Raw genomic sequence first — 16,612 nt, forward strand, 5'->3', positions numbered from 1 at the left:
CTCTGTGTATATCTGGCTGTAATAAAATGAATAAATCTTTAAAAAAAAAAATGAAGGAACGGATATAATCCACTATCACATCAAACTGCTGAGTGGTTCTTTACTGAGCACATATTATATACAATATGCCTTGATATCATAAAAAGTCATATTGAAGCAGCTATCGGTGTAAAAATTCTAGTAAGTACTGGCATCAGCTCTTCTCAGCTGATGAATCAATTGCTAGATACAGTGTGTTGGGTATAGACCTAGCACAGTATAAAGTATACTAGACACCAACATTACACAATATATTCTAACTTACACTAAAATTATACACAAGTAAGTCGTCTCAACAACAGTGACAAATAGTTCTGTCAGTTTAAATAGCATCTTTTCTGATAGCTCACAATAAAACATTCTTAAAATGGCAAGACGTTTGTCCTTTTAAACATGCAAACACATAAAATTTGTTCCTATCACATAATACAAAAAAACATAAAAAAAGAGATGTTCAGACAAAAAAAATCCCACCCCTTTAGGCAGCAATTTTCCCTAGAATTCGGCGACTCTACCGGCTGAGTTTATGTCTGTGTGCCCTGTGATGGCCTGTGCGTTTAGCTCAAGTCTATTTTCTCCCTCACTCAAAAAAATAAAGTTCTTTTTTGATCGAACGAAAGCATGCTTTTGCTCAGAAGCTACTCACTACTGAGTGCCTCAGGCTCACAACTCATCGACTCTTTAATTACATGCTTGATCCCAATTCTTCTATGCTTTCTAAGTTCCATATGGATTACAGATGGGAAAGTACCACCCTGGGAGCAGGCACTGAACCTAGCAGTACAGATGCCAGTTAAAACAACCACCTCATTTATCTGATCCCCAGGATTCTAGTCTCAGTTCATGTTCCTGATTCCAACTTGCTGCTGGGTGGCAGTGCTGATGGCACAGGGGTTCACTACCGTATGTTAAATTCTGAATTATGTTTCTGCTCCTAGCTCCATTTGAACCTACCCTGGCAATTACAGACAGTGAGGGAGTGAACCAACGGAAGAACGAACTCCTTTCTTCTCCCTCTTCAGGCTCTTCTTCCCTCTAAAATAAATAATAAATATTTAAATAATGGAATGCCCAAGGAGAATGGAATTTCTTTACAAAGAGCTACCTGCACTGTAAAGTAGCAAATATCAACATATATTCATTTGCAAACCAAAGTCCAGCGACCACTTGGATACCACAAAACAATGGCTCTAGTCAGGGCTTATAAGGGAGAAGTTTCTTCTGTTAACATGTCAAACGACAATCAAAAGCTTCGGATGGATGGTACTGTAGTTCTAACTGCTAAATGGCCACTAATTTTCTATCTCTCTGAGCATCAAATATGAAGCTGAGGACTGAGCCACTGATCCATTAACGTATGTGTCATTTCAATTACCTGCAGGGCCCACTGTGAATCCCAACATATTGACTCACCAAGCTATGCTTCAGTAAACTGAAACCAAACTGCAGATGTCCTAAGAGGAGGATTTTTCTTCTTTCCTTTCAGTGGACCGGTGCTCCTATATCACCACGCCCCACAGGAACCTGATGATTTTTGTTATCTTCTTAGAATGATACTTGTGAAATGCATGAAATCTGTTCTCTTTATACTAACAAAAAAGAAAAAAGCTACACACAGGAAGGTGTTTAGGCAGTTAGACACAGTAATGTCTAACCTAGAATTCTACACTCTGGCTGGGAACACCTATCTCTCCTCCTCTGTTGTGTCATGCCTTCTAGGTAGACTGTGCTGACCCTGTATCAGAAGTCACTGAAGTCACAAACACGCCATCCACTCATTCCTGAATGCTTTAAAGAGAACACGTTCATTCCAGAGCACTCTCAAGCTTTTATGAAGCTCTCCAAAACAAATACAAATATTTTCATTAATTTTGGTTTAATAAAGCAAAGAGGGAAGGATCTCAAAATGACCTACAGATGGTTTTATCAAAATAGTATGGATAATTTTATTGATAAAGAATCCAATGTAACTCTGAAGGCATTGGGAAACAGTTTATTACTTCCTAAGGTAATTGACCAGAAAAAAAGCAGGAATGCTCACTTCAGAGACCTCTATTACATTCCTGCCAAGTACAGTTTTGAGAACGCACGGTTATATGTCACGTGCAGTTTTCAAAGAGCCTATTTTCAGACATACTAGGATAACATTCCTTCCCATCATCATTAACATCATTTATTTAGCAGGTGCCACCTGCCACATTCTGTTTCACACAAAGGGGTAGGCAATGGGATTATTTCATCTACATCTAAGGAAGCTGAGAGCTGAATGAACCTGCATAGAAATGCATACCTCCTTAGGAGGAGAAACAAAGGTTGAAGGAAAGCAACTTGGTTGGATTCCTCCTTGCCTATTGTAATTGCACCAAAATGCCTGTCTACTGGGATCCCCACACAGATCAACAGTTACATGGGTGAGAATTCACATGAAATTGTCCTAACTTTTATAACACCCTTCTCTCTGAGGAGACATTAGCCCATGAAATAGTGCTGTAGCAGATTCCTATTAAAAGATTTCTGGTATAAATGGGTTCCAAGTTTTTGAATAGCAGTTATCCCTATATGACCTGAGGAATGAAAGAAAAGACCTGTGGGTGATAATGGGGTCTTACCCAAAATACTTGCAGCCGTATTTAAAGAGCTATCACAACACAATTAGTATAAGTTCCATAGTGCAGTGTTTTGAAAGAGTAAGGAGAAACACTTGTAAAAGTTCATAGTATTGCCAGCTTTATATAACAAACTTTTGGAGTGCAATTTAGCAATACTACCATCTATTTTTTGATCTAACGTTTTTACTGCTAGAGCTTTACCCAATAGACAGTCTTGTATATGTTTACAAACTAAAAGATATTTTCTTTTGTGATAGTAAAAAACAGACTATTAATTTATATCAGTAAGATACTTATTGAATATATCACCAAAAAATTGAATATCATGTGACCAGTGAGAAGGTTAACATAGACTTCATATTATTACAGACTAATCTGTCAAACAGTTTTAGGGAAAAAAAATCAAGCTGTAAAAGAACGTGTTTATACTTGTGTCAAGAAGAAATGATTATAATTACAAGTTGCATTCTCAGACTGAAAGATTAAAAAAACACACACAATTTTTGTTGCCTCTAGGAAAAGAAACTTAGGGACTAGGATTAGGAGCGAGAATTTCCACTTCTTTGCCTTTAACTATGCAATTGTTCATGTCTTATGAACAAAATCAATGGAAATTAATATTAATTGATGTCTCATTCAGAAACTTGGGGAGCACTCCAGCATCACATTAGAATCTGGATAAACTGATACAATTAACATATCTACACCTGAACTGAATTGTTACAATAGACAAGACATTCCAGAGAAATAAAACAATCTTTTACAAAGTAAGATTTTAAGAATACTTAACATGTCCTCATTTATTTTGGTGATACGAAATCTTAGGTGTGATGTTCATACTTTGACAGTTAAGACGAATTATACAAAGGATCTTTCCTTGTGATTTTACATGTTTTCACTGAAATTCTAGTAAGGCAAGTGGCATAATCAGGCCAATGACTCATGGTGAGAATTATTTAACTCCCAGAAGAGATATCAAAAGGGGTCCTACCATTCACTTCCAGAACTGCCTCAGTGCTGGACGCATCCTCTGGGTTGGTCTGAGGTGTATGTACTCAGTGAAAGGGATGAGTCAAACAATTCATTTCTGCTATTATCAGAGTAGGCCTAATGTTAAAAATGACTTACTCCAGAACAACCGAGAGAGAAGAAAGAAAAAGCCAAAAGTTTGGTATAATAAATTCTAACTCAAAAAATCACGTCAACATTAGGCAAGAACTGGCTACATGGATTTTTCGTAAGCACTGAACCTGCAGTCTGATGAGAGACGAAAGGCAGAAAAGCAAAGATAAAGTAAAAAAAAATAAATAACAGGTGTCCGGAAAGCAGTTTCATCAAGTGAACAGCAGCAGCCTTTAGAGACATGATGTGGTGTGTTACATCATCGCCCACTACTGGACTATGTCTCTGATAGTGCTGTGCCCCTCCATAGAGATAGGAAGATGTCCGGTCAGTTAGAAGCTGACTAGGTCACCAAAGCTGTTCTCTGAATGGCACCTGAATGTCTCAAGGTAGTATATCTTTGATACAATGAGTCTTGTTACAGATAAATGAGCATGCAAAGTTCAAGTAATTAGCAAAAGATATGGAGTTTCTGCATCTAACTTTATTTTAAAATAAACTTATGGACAAACACAACTCCCATATCAGAAATGTACACTTTTTTCTGTAATAAAAACTAAGACAACTGCTAAGGAATTAGACTCTGAATCAATTTTCCCTTTCATTTTAAACCTCTTGTTTTTCAGTGATATGTGTTCAGTGTATTCAAGCTATACTCATACTTCATTAAAAAGATTTCAATATATTCATTCATACTGTACATGGTTTAAAAAGGATAGAATGAAGTAAGGACTTGGAAATCACAGGAGGAGTAACAAAAAGACAACAAGAAGCCAATCTCTACAGCCACCAGAACAACGAGCAGTGCCTACCTGGTTTAAAACTGCAGGCTTCTCAGTTTAATTCCAAGGTCACGGGAAAGGAACCACAGGCACAAGTGATTTCGTCCAAACATTGTCCAGAAGCAGCCCTGTTTTCTTTGAGTGTCACAGTTTTATTTGAGTTCAACCCACCATTATGACTGTCAACTCTGTGGCTCTTGCAAATTTAAAAGTAAGTTTTAGGTTGGAACTTTTTCACTCTCTTTCATTAGGATTTTTCCAAGTGAGTCAAATCCATCTTAATTTAACCAAGGACCTTGAATTGCACTCTGCAATATATGTTTGGTGATTGCAGCTAGCGAGTCTGTGTGCGATGCTCTTAGAGAATTCAGAACACTGCAGTAAGACTTGCAATAAGAGAAAATAAATACATCACAGATGTGGGGAAGTCAAAGTACTGAGAAAGTGAGAGAAAGGGTGACAGGCAGAGACTCTGCTTAGAACAATCAGCTTCTTGCAGGGAACTCTCCCTGTGCATGGGGCCAGGCCACGTCAGTGACATAAAGGTCACGCAGAAAAGGAAGAATGATACAAGAAAACACTGCATTTAGCTCAAGATTATTGCCTTCAATCTTGATCAGCTGTTTTCTCCAGGCTGCAACTGATATCTCCTTGTTGATACTCTCCTCTCCATTGAAAAAAATTTACATTATTTGTTGTAAACTGCCACTTCCCAAAACAGATTTTGTGGAAGATGAGCAAGAACACAATAGCTCAAGTCCTTTATCTGTGTGATTTCAGTGGACAATGATCCCAGAAAAGTACTGGGAAAATCCAATAACTTACCATCAAACTGCATTCCATCAGCATTTGCTCTTCAGTGGAATGGAAGAACTCGATTTCTAATCTTGTGTTAATGACAATCTATTACTTCATTGAAATGACAGCAAGAGACAAGACTGAGTGGTGAGAGGAAAGCCCACTCCCTCTCAAAAGCAGGCTGCCAATCACCCAATTTCCTATTCCGGACAGTGAGAGCCGCTGTCATGTGACAAGGGATCTCACGTTGACCTGTGAATTTTCACAGACGCAGTGAGAACAGAAGATCAGAAGTTCCAACCACTTTTGTGTGTTTTCTCTCAGTTTCTTCTCCTCCTTTTCCACCCAAATGCTAACAACACCAAAAATAGGTTAGAAAAGATACAAATGAAAGATCTTGGAAGTTTGGTTTTTTTTTTTTTAAAGATTCATGCTATTTTGCCTTCTCCTGGAAAATGTATCGCTAACTGAAATTTAAGTTTTTGCTTCAAGTCATTCTTTAAAATTTATTTCAGGAAATTATATCACATTCACTTTGCGATTTCACATAACCTAGGGCACAAATTAAAAAGTTGAGCACTAGAAGTCTTCGGCTTCCCCAGGGATCACTGTTCAACCAATGTGATACTCTTTGTGTATTATGATCAAGGTTTAGGAGCACATCCTAGCTGACACACTCCCTCCCAGTGTGCTGGTTCTGATTTGAAAACAACTTAACAGGTTGAGAAAACGTGCTGTCCTCTGCCTCACTGCCTTCCCAGGAAAGAATCGTACACCTTGTCTTCAGATCATGCTCCATGGCTGATCTCGCGGGATTCCTGTAGTCAGTGCCCTAAGAAAGCGTGGACAGAGCCGTGACACACGATCACAATCTCCTCATCCAAAAACCGTCCCGTGCTTCTGTCTTTCAGGTCAGTCCCTGCAGCAAGGATGTGCTAGGGGTGTCAAACTTTCCAACTTTGCGCCTGGCTGCCCTCTTAGTTCCTTCTTAAAGGCTCTAGCAAAGGAAAGGGCAAAGAGTCCAATAGAAATACTCCGAGAAAAAGAAAAATGGAAGTCAGATAAAAAAGACTCCTCGTTACATGATTTCACTCACATGAAATATCTGAAACTAGAGCGTGTAATGGAAACAGGACATCAATAGTTGCCCCAGGCTAAGGACAGAGGCACAGATCAGCTGCAGATGGGCATCAGGGAAATTTGGGGGCATGCAAATATTCTCAAATGCGATTTTAGTGGTTTAGATAACTATACATACTTAATTAAAGCCATTGAACTGTAAGCTTACAACAGATACATTTTGTACTAAGGCAATTATTCTCCAATAAAGCTGCAGTAAAGAAAATTAAAAAAAAAAAAAACACAGAGAATTCCAGAGTTTGGAGAAAAGGACATTTCAATTGGGTTCTTAGTAGTCTACATCTGAGAAATTTCTGGTTAACTAGACATATTCAAAAACAGTAAAACTGGATACTGTCTGAAATAACTGAAACGTATCCCAAGACAAGCACAAAACTGCTCTACCTGACAAAGAGATTTTTAAGTCGGATGTAAAAATCTATTTGGCTGGTACGTGTAGAATGCTTGCCAAAAATAAAAAAAAAATAAAGTTTGGTTTCATTAGTTTGTTATTTTAAGAACATGAGGGTGGACTGACAAGCTCAAGAAAAATAAAAGATCAGGGTATTTTGGTGACAGCAAACTTTGAATTATATGCATATTTTTTCCACAACTCAAATTTTCCAGGGATTTTGATGACTATCACACATATCCCATCATAAAAAGATGAAACTAACATCTGTAAAAGACCTACCAAGATGGAACAAGTAAATGAAAAAAAAAGGTGAATTATTTCCTTTTCTTTCCTTATTTCAGTCTCTGTAGAAAAGCCCTGACAAGAACCAAAAGGTGATGAGATGACACTGAGATCCACATGTGTTAAATGTCAGCTAGTCCAACATTTTCTTCCTGTGTGCATTTAAGAGAATACCTTCCTCAGCTTCATCTTGCATTTAGGATGTGGTCATGTCTGGCAAAGGAAACAGGTCAAAGTGACATCTGCCATTTTCACACAAAGCAAGGAAGCCTGCTGCACAACCATCAGGATACAGCAGGGGTAACAGATCCATCTCAAGAGCTCTCAATCCCTCCTTCAAACAGATTTGTGCGGAAGAACTGCCCAAACAGCATTCAATGTTGCTTCAATAAGAGCTAAGCATTTCCTCTGTGGAATCACTGAAGTCTTGGGATAGCTTCTTGTAACAGTGACTGTAACACCATCTAACTAGCAGAACAGCTCTGTAGCACTCAAAGCCTATGTCTCCCACCTCTCCTTTCCTATCTGGGCCGACTACCCTCAAGTGCATCCCTATCCATGTGCTTCTGGCTCTATTCCTTTCCAAACCCAGTTCATACTCACTGCTTAGACAAAGGATGAAATGCCCAAGAAACGTTCAGCCTGCACCTGCTTAGGACCCTTCTTCAAAGAGCTGAGACATTAGAGTCCAGTAAAATGAACAGAATCGACTAAAATTCTTCCTTCAACAGAGATTAAGAGTGCACCTCAAGCCTTTGGTTAAAAAGTTACATTAACACAGAGCAATGCTTTGAGCAGATTCCCCTGCTAAGAGCCCCGTTATGGTGATCAATGCCAGGAAAGAAAAGTCAGAGTTGGCAGTCATTTCTGGGTCACGAACTTTGTCTCTCTTATCTGAAGCTTTTGGTAGTGGAGAAGTGCATGTTGGTTCTTTTCAAGCTTATTTTGTTAACCTCAAAGGTTACTTCCCAAAGGCAACAAATGACCATTTCCATTCATTTCCAAGTTATCTCATTACCAGTGCTCTTTCCTCCTTTTCTGCAAACACAGCAAAGGCAAGGAAAGTAAGGACCTGCTCCCAGTTGGAAACCACACCCAAGACATTTCTCCCTTTTCAATCACCCCAGGCCCCCCAATCCTGCAGCCCCAATTCCGCCCCCAACTCCACTGTCAAAAAATAATTGAAATAAATATCAGCTCATAAAACAGTAAACAAAATAAATGCAGTTTGTTTTTTTTAAAGAACAAAATGAAACTTGAGGGAAAACTTACTGGAGTTACAGTTTATCCTGATACAGTCTAGATGGGGAAAAATAAATGAAAGATGAAATTGCATCCTTCAAGGTAACAGCTGCAGACATCCAAAAACAATCAGTCCACCCTTCCGGGGACAGACACACGCAAGAAATGTGGCCATTTTATCTAAATATACAGTATGCACAAGTTTAGGGGTGGGTGTATATGTACAGTATATTATTCAGTCAAGTTGGATACATATATATATACACACACACACACATATATATATATATACACATATGTATAGAGATATATACTGGTATACATATATATCCACAATAGACAGCAAGCATGTTTCCTTTTTTTAAATTTTCATCCAAAAAGCCTATTGATTTATATAAAGTATTTCAAACCCGGACTTTGAAATATTAATTTGGTTAAACTTGGAAAATGAGGCAAAAATTCCAAATGTAGATCCAATTTTATTTACTCAAAGTTTTAATTCCTTAAAATGTATCTTTAAAAATAGCATTAACATAATTTTCATATTAATTTTCCAAAAAAATGTAATCAGTCTGACATGCTGTATCATTTAAAAATTCTGCCCATGAAGTTTCTCAGTGCATTACTTAACCCTTTCTCTTTTTCTAAACACAAACTCCCTCCACCCTCTCCTGAGGTAGGGCCCCAGAATGCTACATAAATTTGTATAGGCAGTCTTGTCATCCTCTTTAGAGGTAAGGAAAGGGTTAACACCACCTGGTCATTTCCTGTCATAAAATGGCCACTTGCAAACAGCTAACCGCACAAACACCCATCCCAGATTTTAGAGAGGTAGGGTCAGGAGTGGGGTACAGGTCAGATGTCAGCACACTTGATTGGGTTTTCTGATTACTGGTAGTTCAAAGGTCCCCAGACCCACCCACTCACTGGGCCCTTCTGCGTCTTCCGGCCTGAATACTCAGACTGAATCAAGTGCCTACAGCATTCAGGGGAAGCCGAGACAGGCACGTGTTGCGGAGGTCTGGATCACCTTTGATTTCCTGTCTATTTCACTCAGTGATTCTGCCTCTCTAGGGGAGAAAAAAAATTTTTTTCAGTGAGAAAGAGTGGAAGCAGGTCCAATAACGGGTGATTAATTAAGAACTAGGTAGTTTACTGTCCAGCGCTGGCATCAGACAGAACATCCTGTGCCAGAGATCAGTTATCCACCCGTTTTATTTAATCTCTCTGAAAGTCATGGACACACTACAAAAATTATTGAGAGGCGGAATGGGTGCCAGTATGGGACTAGGCAGAAATGGTTCCAGACATGTCACCTTTTAACCATTACCATGCTGCCCAACTGAATCCAGGGTTTGTGATATTGGGATTGACTCCCAATGAGAATTTGTGTGAAGTCATATATTAACAGGGAAAAATCAAACAAGGTAATGGAGAAATGTACAGGGGGAAATACTACTGCTGCTGGCATTCTTTGGTTTCAGTTCACCCACCAGTATTTAGATGGGCTGTTGGTCATGTCACCCTTTGGATTTCCCAGAGGAAACTACTTTCAGGCAGCAAGCAACCAACAGAGCACAATGGAACTCTGCGCAACTGTGAGCAATTTATAATACCCAATCGTTCTGAGGAAGGGGCCAGGCTGCTTAGCAATTCCCCAGAAGGACATCTCTTGAGAAAAATCTGGGTTTGGTTTCGTGCGGTTAGGTTTGTCATGTGTCGTCAACCGCAACAGAAAAGTGGGAGCAAACAGCCCTGGAGCAACTGGTACGATCACCAGACAGAGGAGGCCATGCCCCTTGTGAGGACTGGGAAGGGGAGGGCAGAGGAGAAGAGGGTCATCAGTGACCGTTGGCACCTAGCTTCACCCAAGGTTGGAGGACACCCCTTTGATTCTGGAGAATCAAATGTAATTTTGTAAAACAGTGGGACACTCCCTTGAGAGCATCCGTCACTGGAGGGCTCCTAGGACCCAGCTGAGAGTCCTAAAGGCTTGACCAGTACTACTGGCTTTTCTGTCCTGTGGCTCAATTTATACTGGGCACAAAGGCGGGGGTGGAGGGGTGGGATCGTGGCTATTCATGCTCTAAAGGTGACCATCATGGAAGCAGTTAGCAAGTGCTTTAAGACTGTCACAGCTTCTATCTACCCGTATCTATTTGTAGAAGAAAATAAAAGATAAGCGACCCTGATTTAAGCAGTTCAGAGATACGGGTTCTAATCTCAGCTCTGTTACTAACTTTGTGTGGAAGCTTTGAAAAGTCCTCTATTTCTCTTTGTTGTAAATCTATAAAAGCAACCCATCACTCTCGATTTATCTCAAGAAATTATTCTGAGATTAAAATAAGACAAGGTCTTTTAGACCTTTCAGTGGACTGCAATAAAAAAATATGATTGTATCTTTGAATGCCAAAGGTTCAAAATGTGGTTGATCAACATACACTCCACAATGTTTTGAGCATGCTCTAAGCAGCAGGGTACTTCTCATCCCTGCCAAGTATGACTGTTTCCAGAAACAAAAACCTTCATATTTAGAAATTATGGTATGTCGGCAAAAAATGATGTGATTATGTTTGTGGCTAGTTTAAAAAAATGGATCATCACTTTATGCATGTGCTGAAAAAAGATTCAACTTAAATGGAGCGTGGGGACAAAGTGATTGAAGTTACTTTTGTGGAAATAATTGGGAAAATATTTTGGAGATGAATGCAAACTTTAAAGGTACTGTGTTCTATGTACAGACACATGATAAGCACAGGTATTTACAAAGGTGTGTATTTAGGGGATGAGGTAAAAGAACCTTGGCAAAAAAATATGGATACAAATATCTGAAATCTCTAAGCACAGGAAATTTAAGTCTAGTATATCCTATTAAGCTTGAAAGGTTAAATAAGTCCTAGCTAGTAAGCACCCTTTTGGGTTCAATGCTGTCTGGTGTGCGGCTGACTCTTCTTTTACCTAAAGCACTTAAGGTTAGGAGGAATTAGATCAATAGGATGACAAAAGAAGCCCATAGGCAAAAGCAAAGTTATTCTGAAAAGCATTTTCACCAGAGTTCAAAGGGAAAAATAACACTTCTAGCAATCATGCAATGTGTGCTGGGTAGGGGTGGGACAATAGATCAGGATCTGCCCAGCTCGTCTCTATTTTGTTCATTCTTTTTAATCTGCCCCGTCTTAATTTTTCTTCCTAGAATGTAAGACCTGTCACAGTCGAGCTTCTGATCTTTACAAAACACTATCCAATACTGAAGAAAACAGTCAGTTTCAAGGCACTTTGTGCATGCCCCTGAGCTGAGCCTCCAGGAACTGACTCGCCCTTTCATGCGTGTCTGTCCTGTATTGAAGCAGATGCAGATAAGACCTGCTAACCCTTTGCCTATATGAAGTTATGGGTTGTGTATCAGTTCTGTATTTGTTTCTCCTTCCTTCTGCTGTTTTACAAAAGCAGACCATCAGCCCCTAGGTGTCTGTCTCAGGGAATATCCTCTTCCGCTGGTTTGAGGGGGGCAGGGAGTCTGGTTCAGGGAAGGAAAGATGGGAGGGTTGGGGTATGCCAGTCCCTGTAGGCTGCTCAGTACTCTCTGTTCTCAAGGCTGTTTGCTATGCGGGCCGCAGGCTTTGGGCCTTTGAAGGGTTGAATACCATCTTTTGATTTACCATGGTTGATGGTGGGAAGGATTTGAAACTCAGTAACACAGACAAACAAAAAGATACAGCAAAAGAGAAAAATAAAAACCTAAATTAACCAAACACACACATACACAACAAATGAAAATCCACAGAGGTACTGACAACAAAATTCAAATGAAATTGAATGAGGAAAGGACACAGTGTTGCAAAAGCTGCAAACCAGGAGAAAACAAACACAACTAAATAAGCCACTGCTCAAAACAGTCCTTTGTGTCCTGAGACTTAACACTTGTAACGTAGGCATTTCCCAAGTGCGACTACCATGACCAGACAGGAAGTAAGACTGGTATGAATTCCAATCCCTCCTTCTCATGTGGTCTGACATCTTGTATGTTTGTCTATGACATACTCAGGCCTCTGAGAAGGCTTCCCACTAAAACCTTCACAGAGGAGCTTCTTATCCCAAATGAATCCATCAGCTGAGCAAGTCTGGGCTCAGCTGTATCACGGATCCTGTCAACATGGGACACTGACATTCTGTTAAATACAAACAGCAGAAATGGCAGGATTTCTTTTCCCCTCCACAAACCAAGAGACTCCCAGTTTCCATAAGCAAACAATTATAATTCCAGAAAGAGGGTCAAAAGTAGGAGAGAATGTGAGAGTCAAAGCAGAATTTCCAAAGTATCTGTTATAATTACGGTGATAGAACAGATGCTGTCCCAGTAACACTACAGACTTGACATTGTCACACTTTTCCAAGGCTAAATGACATATATATTGAGGAGGAGGACAAAGTAATTGTTGCACAATAGTCTGACGTATAATCTTTACAGAAAGGATACTGGGGAAACAGAGAGGGAGGCATATCTGCTGTGCACCTGCCAGAGACTCCAAAGTGAGAAAATTGTTTTTCTAGTGGGCAACAAAAACAATCTGATCTGTCCCCTGCTGGCAAGAAGGGAAAGGAGTAAGGTGACAGAGTCATCAGAGCCATCCAAACAGAAACAGGCCGCTCTCATCCTGCTCATGCAGCACAGTAGCCTGCAACTGCACCCTCCCATTTTTCTCCCATTTTCTGTCCTATCCCTGCGCTCAGCCTTGACTGTTTTGAGTGGTGACCAAGGTACTGGACTTAATGAGAATATGATTGATCAAAAGATGGACCAAAGTAGCGTGTTTTACACAAAGCTAAACGATTCCAAAAAACCAAGAAAGGAAACTTAGAAAACAAATCATCTACTAAAGAAACCACCACTGTCAGAAACCAGAAATTGACATCAAAACCTCATGCAGAAACAAAGAGAAAAAGTGTTCATGGCTGTTAGGTTTTATCCTTGGTCTGTCAAACAAGAGGTGAGCAGCTAACTTTCAAGAAACAAAGAATTCAATCAAACCAATGGAACTCAGAAAAGGGAAGACAAGCCCAGACAGAGTGGCAGAGGGTACTTCACACGGTACCTAGGTTCACCATGAGCTTGACACGTCCTCCATCCAGCTCCAGGCGCAGAGTATCAGCAGAGTCCCTGGATGTGGTGGCCACCAGCAGCCCGTAAGCTCGCTGGGACATGAAGCGGAAGGACACATCCTCTGCCTCCGTGTGCATGACTGTAGGCATGGTGATCTTCATGTACATGCTGCCATCATAGCTCAGGATGGAAGCCTCTGCAGGAAGGAATGGAGAACATTGTTAGGGAGAAGGGAGCTATAGGAACTTTCGAGTAGCCCTCTGCTTGCAGCCTGCATAGAAGACAAAGGGCATCCAATTGGCAGTCAGTTGTGTCTAAGCAGCCTTACTGTTAACACAGCTTGTCTCTTGTTTTGGCATTACTGACACACAAACACTGACACACATACCAAGAGTTCTCATCCATTGGTTCCAAGCACCAAATGCCCACCACGACCACAGCTGGAAGCTGAAAACTTAATCTCCGCCTCCTACATGCGTGTCAGGAACCCAATCACTTGAACCAGTATCCGCTGTCTCCCAGATTTTGCATTTACAGAAAGCTGCAGTTAGGAGCCAAAGACTATCAAAGGTGCCCTGACTAGTACTTAACCACTAGTCTAAACATCCACCCCTCTTGCCATACCTTAACTATCAAACTTGGAATGACTACCCCTCAGAGGCTCCGTTTCCTCCTGTACAAACCACGTGTCATGTGTGGGTATCTACCTACCATGCTCACAGACTTGTCAACATGAAAAATGCATGTGGAGGAATTCTTAAACATGAAAATGCCCTCACCAAATAGCAGGAGCTGTAATTTTGTATGCCACAGATTTTTTTTTAGAAGACTCTACAAAACAGAATGTACAGTGTGTATAAGAACCTTATGAACAATAGGAGAGTCACAGGGCACAAGTGTCACAGATGACAGAGCTGATATTTGCCAGAGCTTCTAGAAGGAACATATTGCAGCACCACCCGACTCTCGGGCATGATATTTGGCTCGGCTCATTCAGAGAAGGTTAACAGACATGGAACAGCCAAATTGCAGTATTATTCCTGGGAAATGAGTTTTATTTTTATTTAAGTAACACTTCTGCAAGAGAAAGGAAATGTGTTTTCACTGAATGACAAATCTAGTCTCAGTACTTTGATTAGGAGTCATCTCCATGCTACAAAGTGGCTTAACTAGTCTTACTTTCAAACAGAAACACCAGTGCTCATAGAGGAGGGTATCATCATTCCAAAGTCGCATAGCTTGGATTTTGATTCTGTGTATCTGATATCACACTTAAGGACTATTTTACATTACTATGATGCTCAGCTTGCAAGGCTATTGCATTACCGATTCACCAGTTATACAGCAAACAGAAGTTAAAGAAATTCACTTTTCAGTGAAGTTAGCCTGTCACTGGGTTCCATAAGTAGCAATAAATTTGTCTTGATTAAATATTTGCTATTGTCAAGCAGTTGTTAACAACAAGCTTTGCGGTGAATATCAAAATAAAATAGACAAGTTCACTATTTTAGAAGTAGGCCTAACATTCAAAAATAATGCTTCCAAAATAGAAAAATGGCCAAGTGAAACGGGAAAGAAACACAGATAAAGTGGAAATTTTAAGAAGAGAAGCTGAGCCAAGTAAATGAGGGAGAATCTCAACTGATGTTGGCAGAAGAGAGGAGGTGGCAGCAGAGGAAATGAGGGCATCAGACTTAACAGGCTGATCAGCTAGAACTTCATTGGTAAAAAGCAAATAAATAGAATACTTAATAATAATAATATTTAATGGGAGAGAAATAGAATACTGAATAAATCTTGCAATTTGACAGGAGTGTCAGACACATTTTGGGCAGTAGTTCCAAAACAGCAGATTGAGACTGGAGCAAAATCAATGGACTTCGGGAGACAGTGAGAAGTGAGTAGTTTGAGACGGAAGTAACACAGTACATTTATGTGTGCTTACTGTGCTAGGCACTCTTGTAGGTGTTGAGGACATAACCATGAACAGAAGACAAACACTCCTGCCTTTACTTGTAAAAAAAATCAGAACAGGGAGAGCAGCAGTGAGTCAGACAACTTGACGTGGATGCTGGAATATTCTGTATCATCATGACACCTCCCTCCTACTAACACAACAGGCCTGTGCAAAGCATTGTAAATGCACCTTCTCATCTGCCCGGAGAGCAACCATGCTCTAGAAAAAATCTGTGACATGCTAATAGCTATACAGTACAATGCGTAAACTCTAAGGGGATCCCAGATAAAAGTGTGACGCTTGCAGATGCCATCACAAGAAAAGACATGTTCTGAAGATCTGCTTTTATCTGGGAGACATGTTCTAAATTTACCACATGCTCCAAGTACAAATGAAAATGTTTTATCTCCTGGAAGAAAAGAATCAAAACATGTTCAATAATGATAAGCAAGAATTTATTGATCAGTTGTTATTTGCCTAGTGCTTTCTAGGACTTAGCATGCTTTGAGAAATCATTCAATTTTTGAGCACACTGTGAGGAAGACATCCTTACTGTGTTTTATAGAGGCCAGCTGACACAGCTAATGAATAGTAGAGCTGCTGCAAGCTAAAGGCAGGTAGTGTGAGCTGTCAGGTGACATCCGTAGCATTCTGCACACATAACAGCTATGCTAGGAACACACTCTTGTTGCCAAGGACCAAAGCCCACATAGATTGCTTCATTGTACCATGTGGTGCTCATGTGTGTTTTCGTATGAGCACATACTCATATACCAATATTCAGGACCATACATACATACATATACAAAATTATATAAATATGGGGAGTATTTCTAAGTATAGTATGTATTTCTAAATATGACACTGCATGAATACCCACCATATTCTATATTTGTGTAATTCAGAACAGAATTAATCATTATCCTGTAGTTTCTATACACAATCACATATATGTACACTCCACTTTGAGAGTTATTAGACTTTTAAGCAAGCCATGAAATGGTAATTTTGATTCATTAAACTGAATACTAAAATTATTGGCTGCTTTTGTCCCCATGGCTATGTGTAATGCCAGAACATGCATTTAAATGCATGCATCTTTATGTTAGTGCAGAAAGACACTGATTTGTAGGACACCAGACATAG

The 16,612-nt window shown here is 39.9% G+C and overlaps 1 protein-coding gene across 6 annotated transcripts in view; it reads right to left on the reverse strand.

The window, feature by feature from the left end:
• The window catches only part of NRXN3 (neurexin 3), a 1,344,948-nt gene that overhangs the window by 849,927 nt on the left and 478,409 nt on the right, over positions 1–16,612 (reverse strand). For all 6 annotated transcript variants that reach the window (XM_058655329.1, XM_058655328.1, XM_058655327.1 and 3 more), the window contains exon 6: positions 13,502–13,705. In XM_058655329.1, the coding sequence (XP_058511312.1) occupies positions 13,502–13,705 (204 nt within the window). The remainder of the gene's footprint in view (positions 1–13,501; positions 13,706–16,612) is intronic.

The sequence above is a fragment of the Ochotona princeps genome, chromosome 26, assembly GCF_030435755.1.
Source record: "Ochotona princeps isolate mOchPri1 chromosome 26, mOchPri1.hap1, whole genome shotgun sequence".
NCBI lineage: Eukaryota > Metazoa > Chordata > Mammalia > Lagomorpha > Ochotonidae > Ochotona > Ochotona princeps.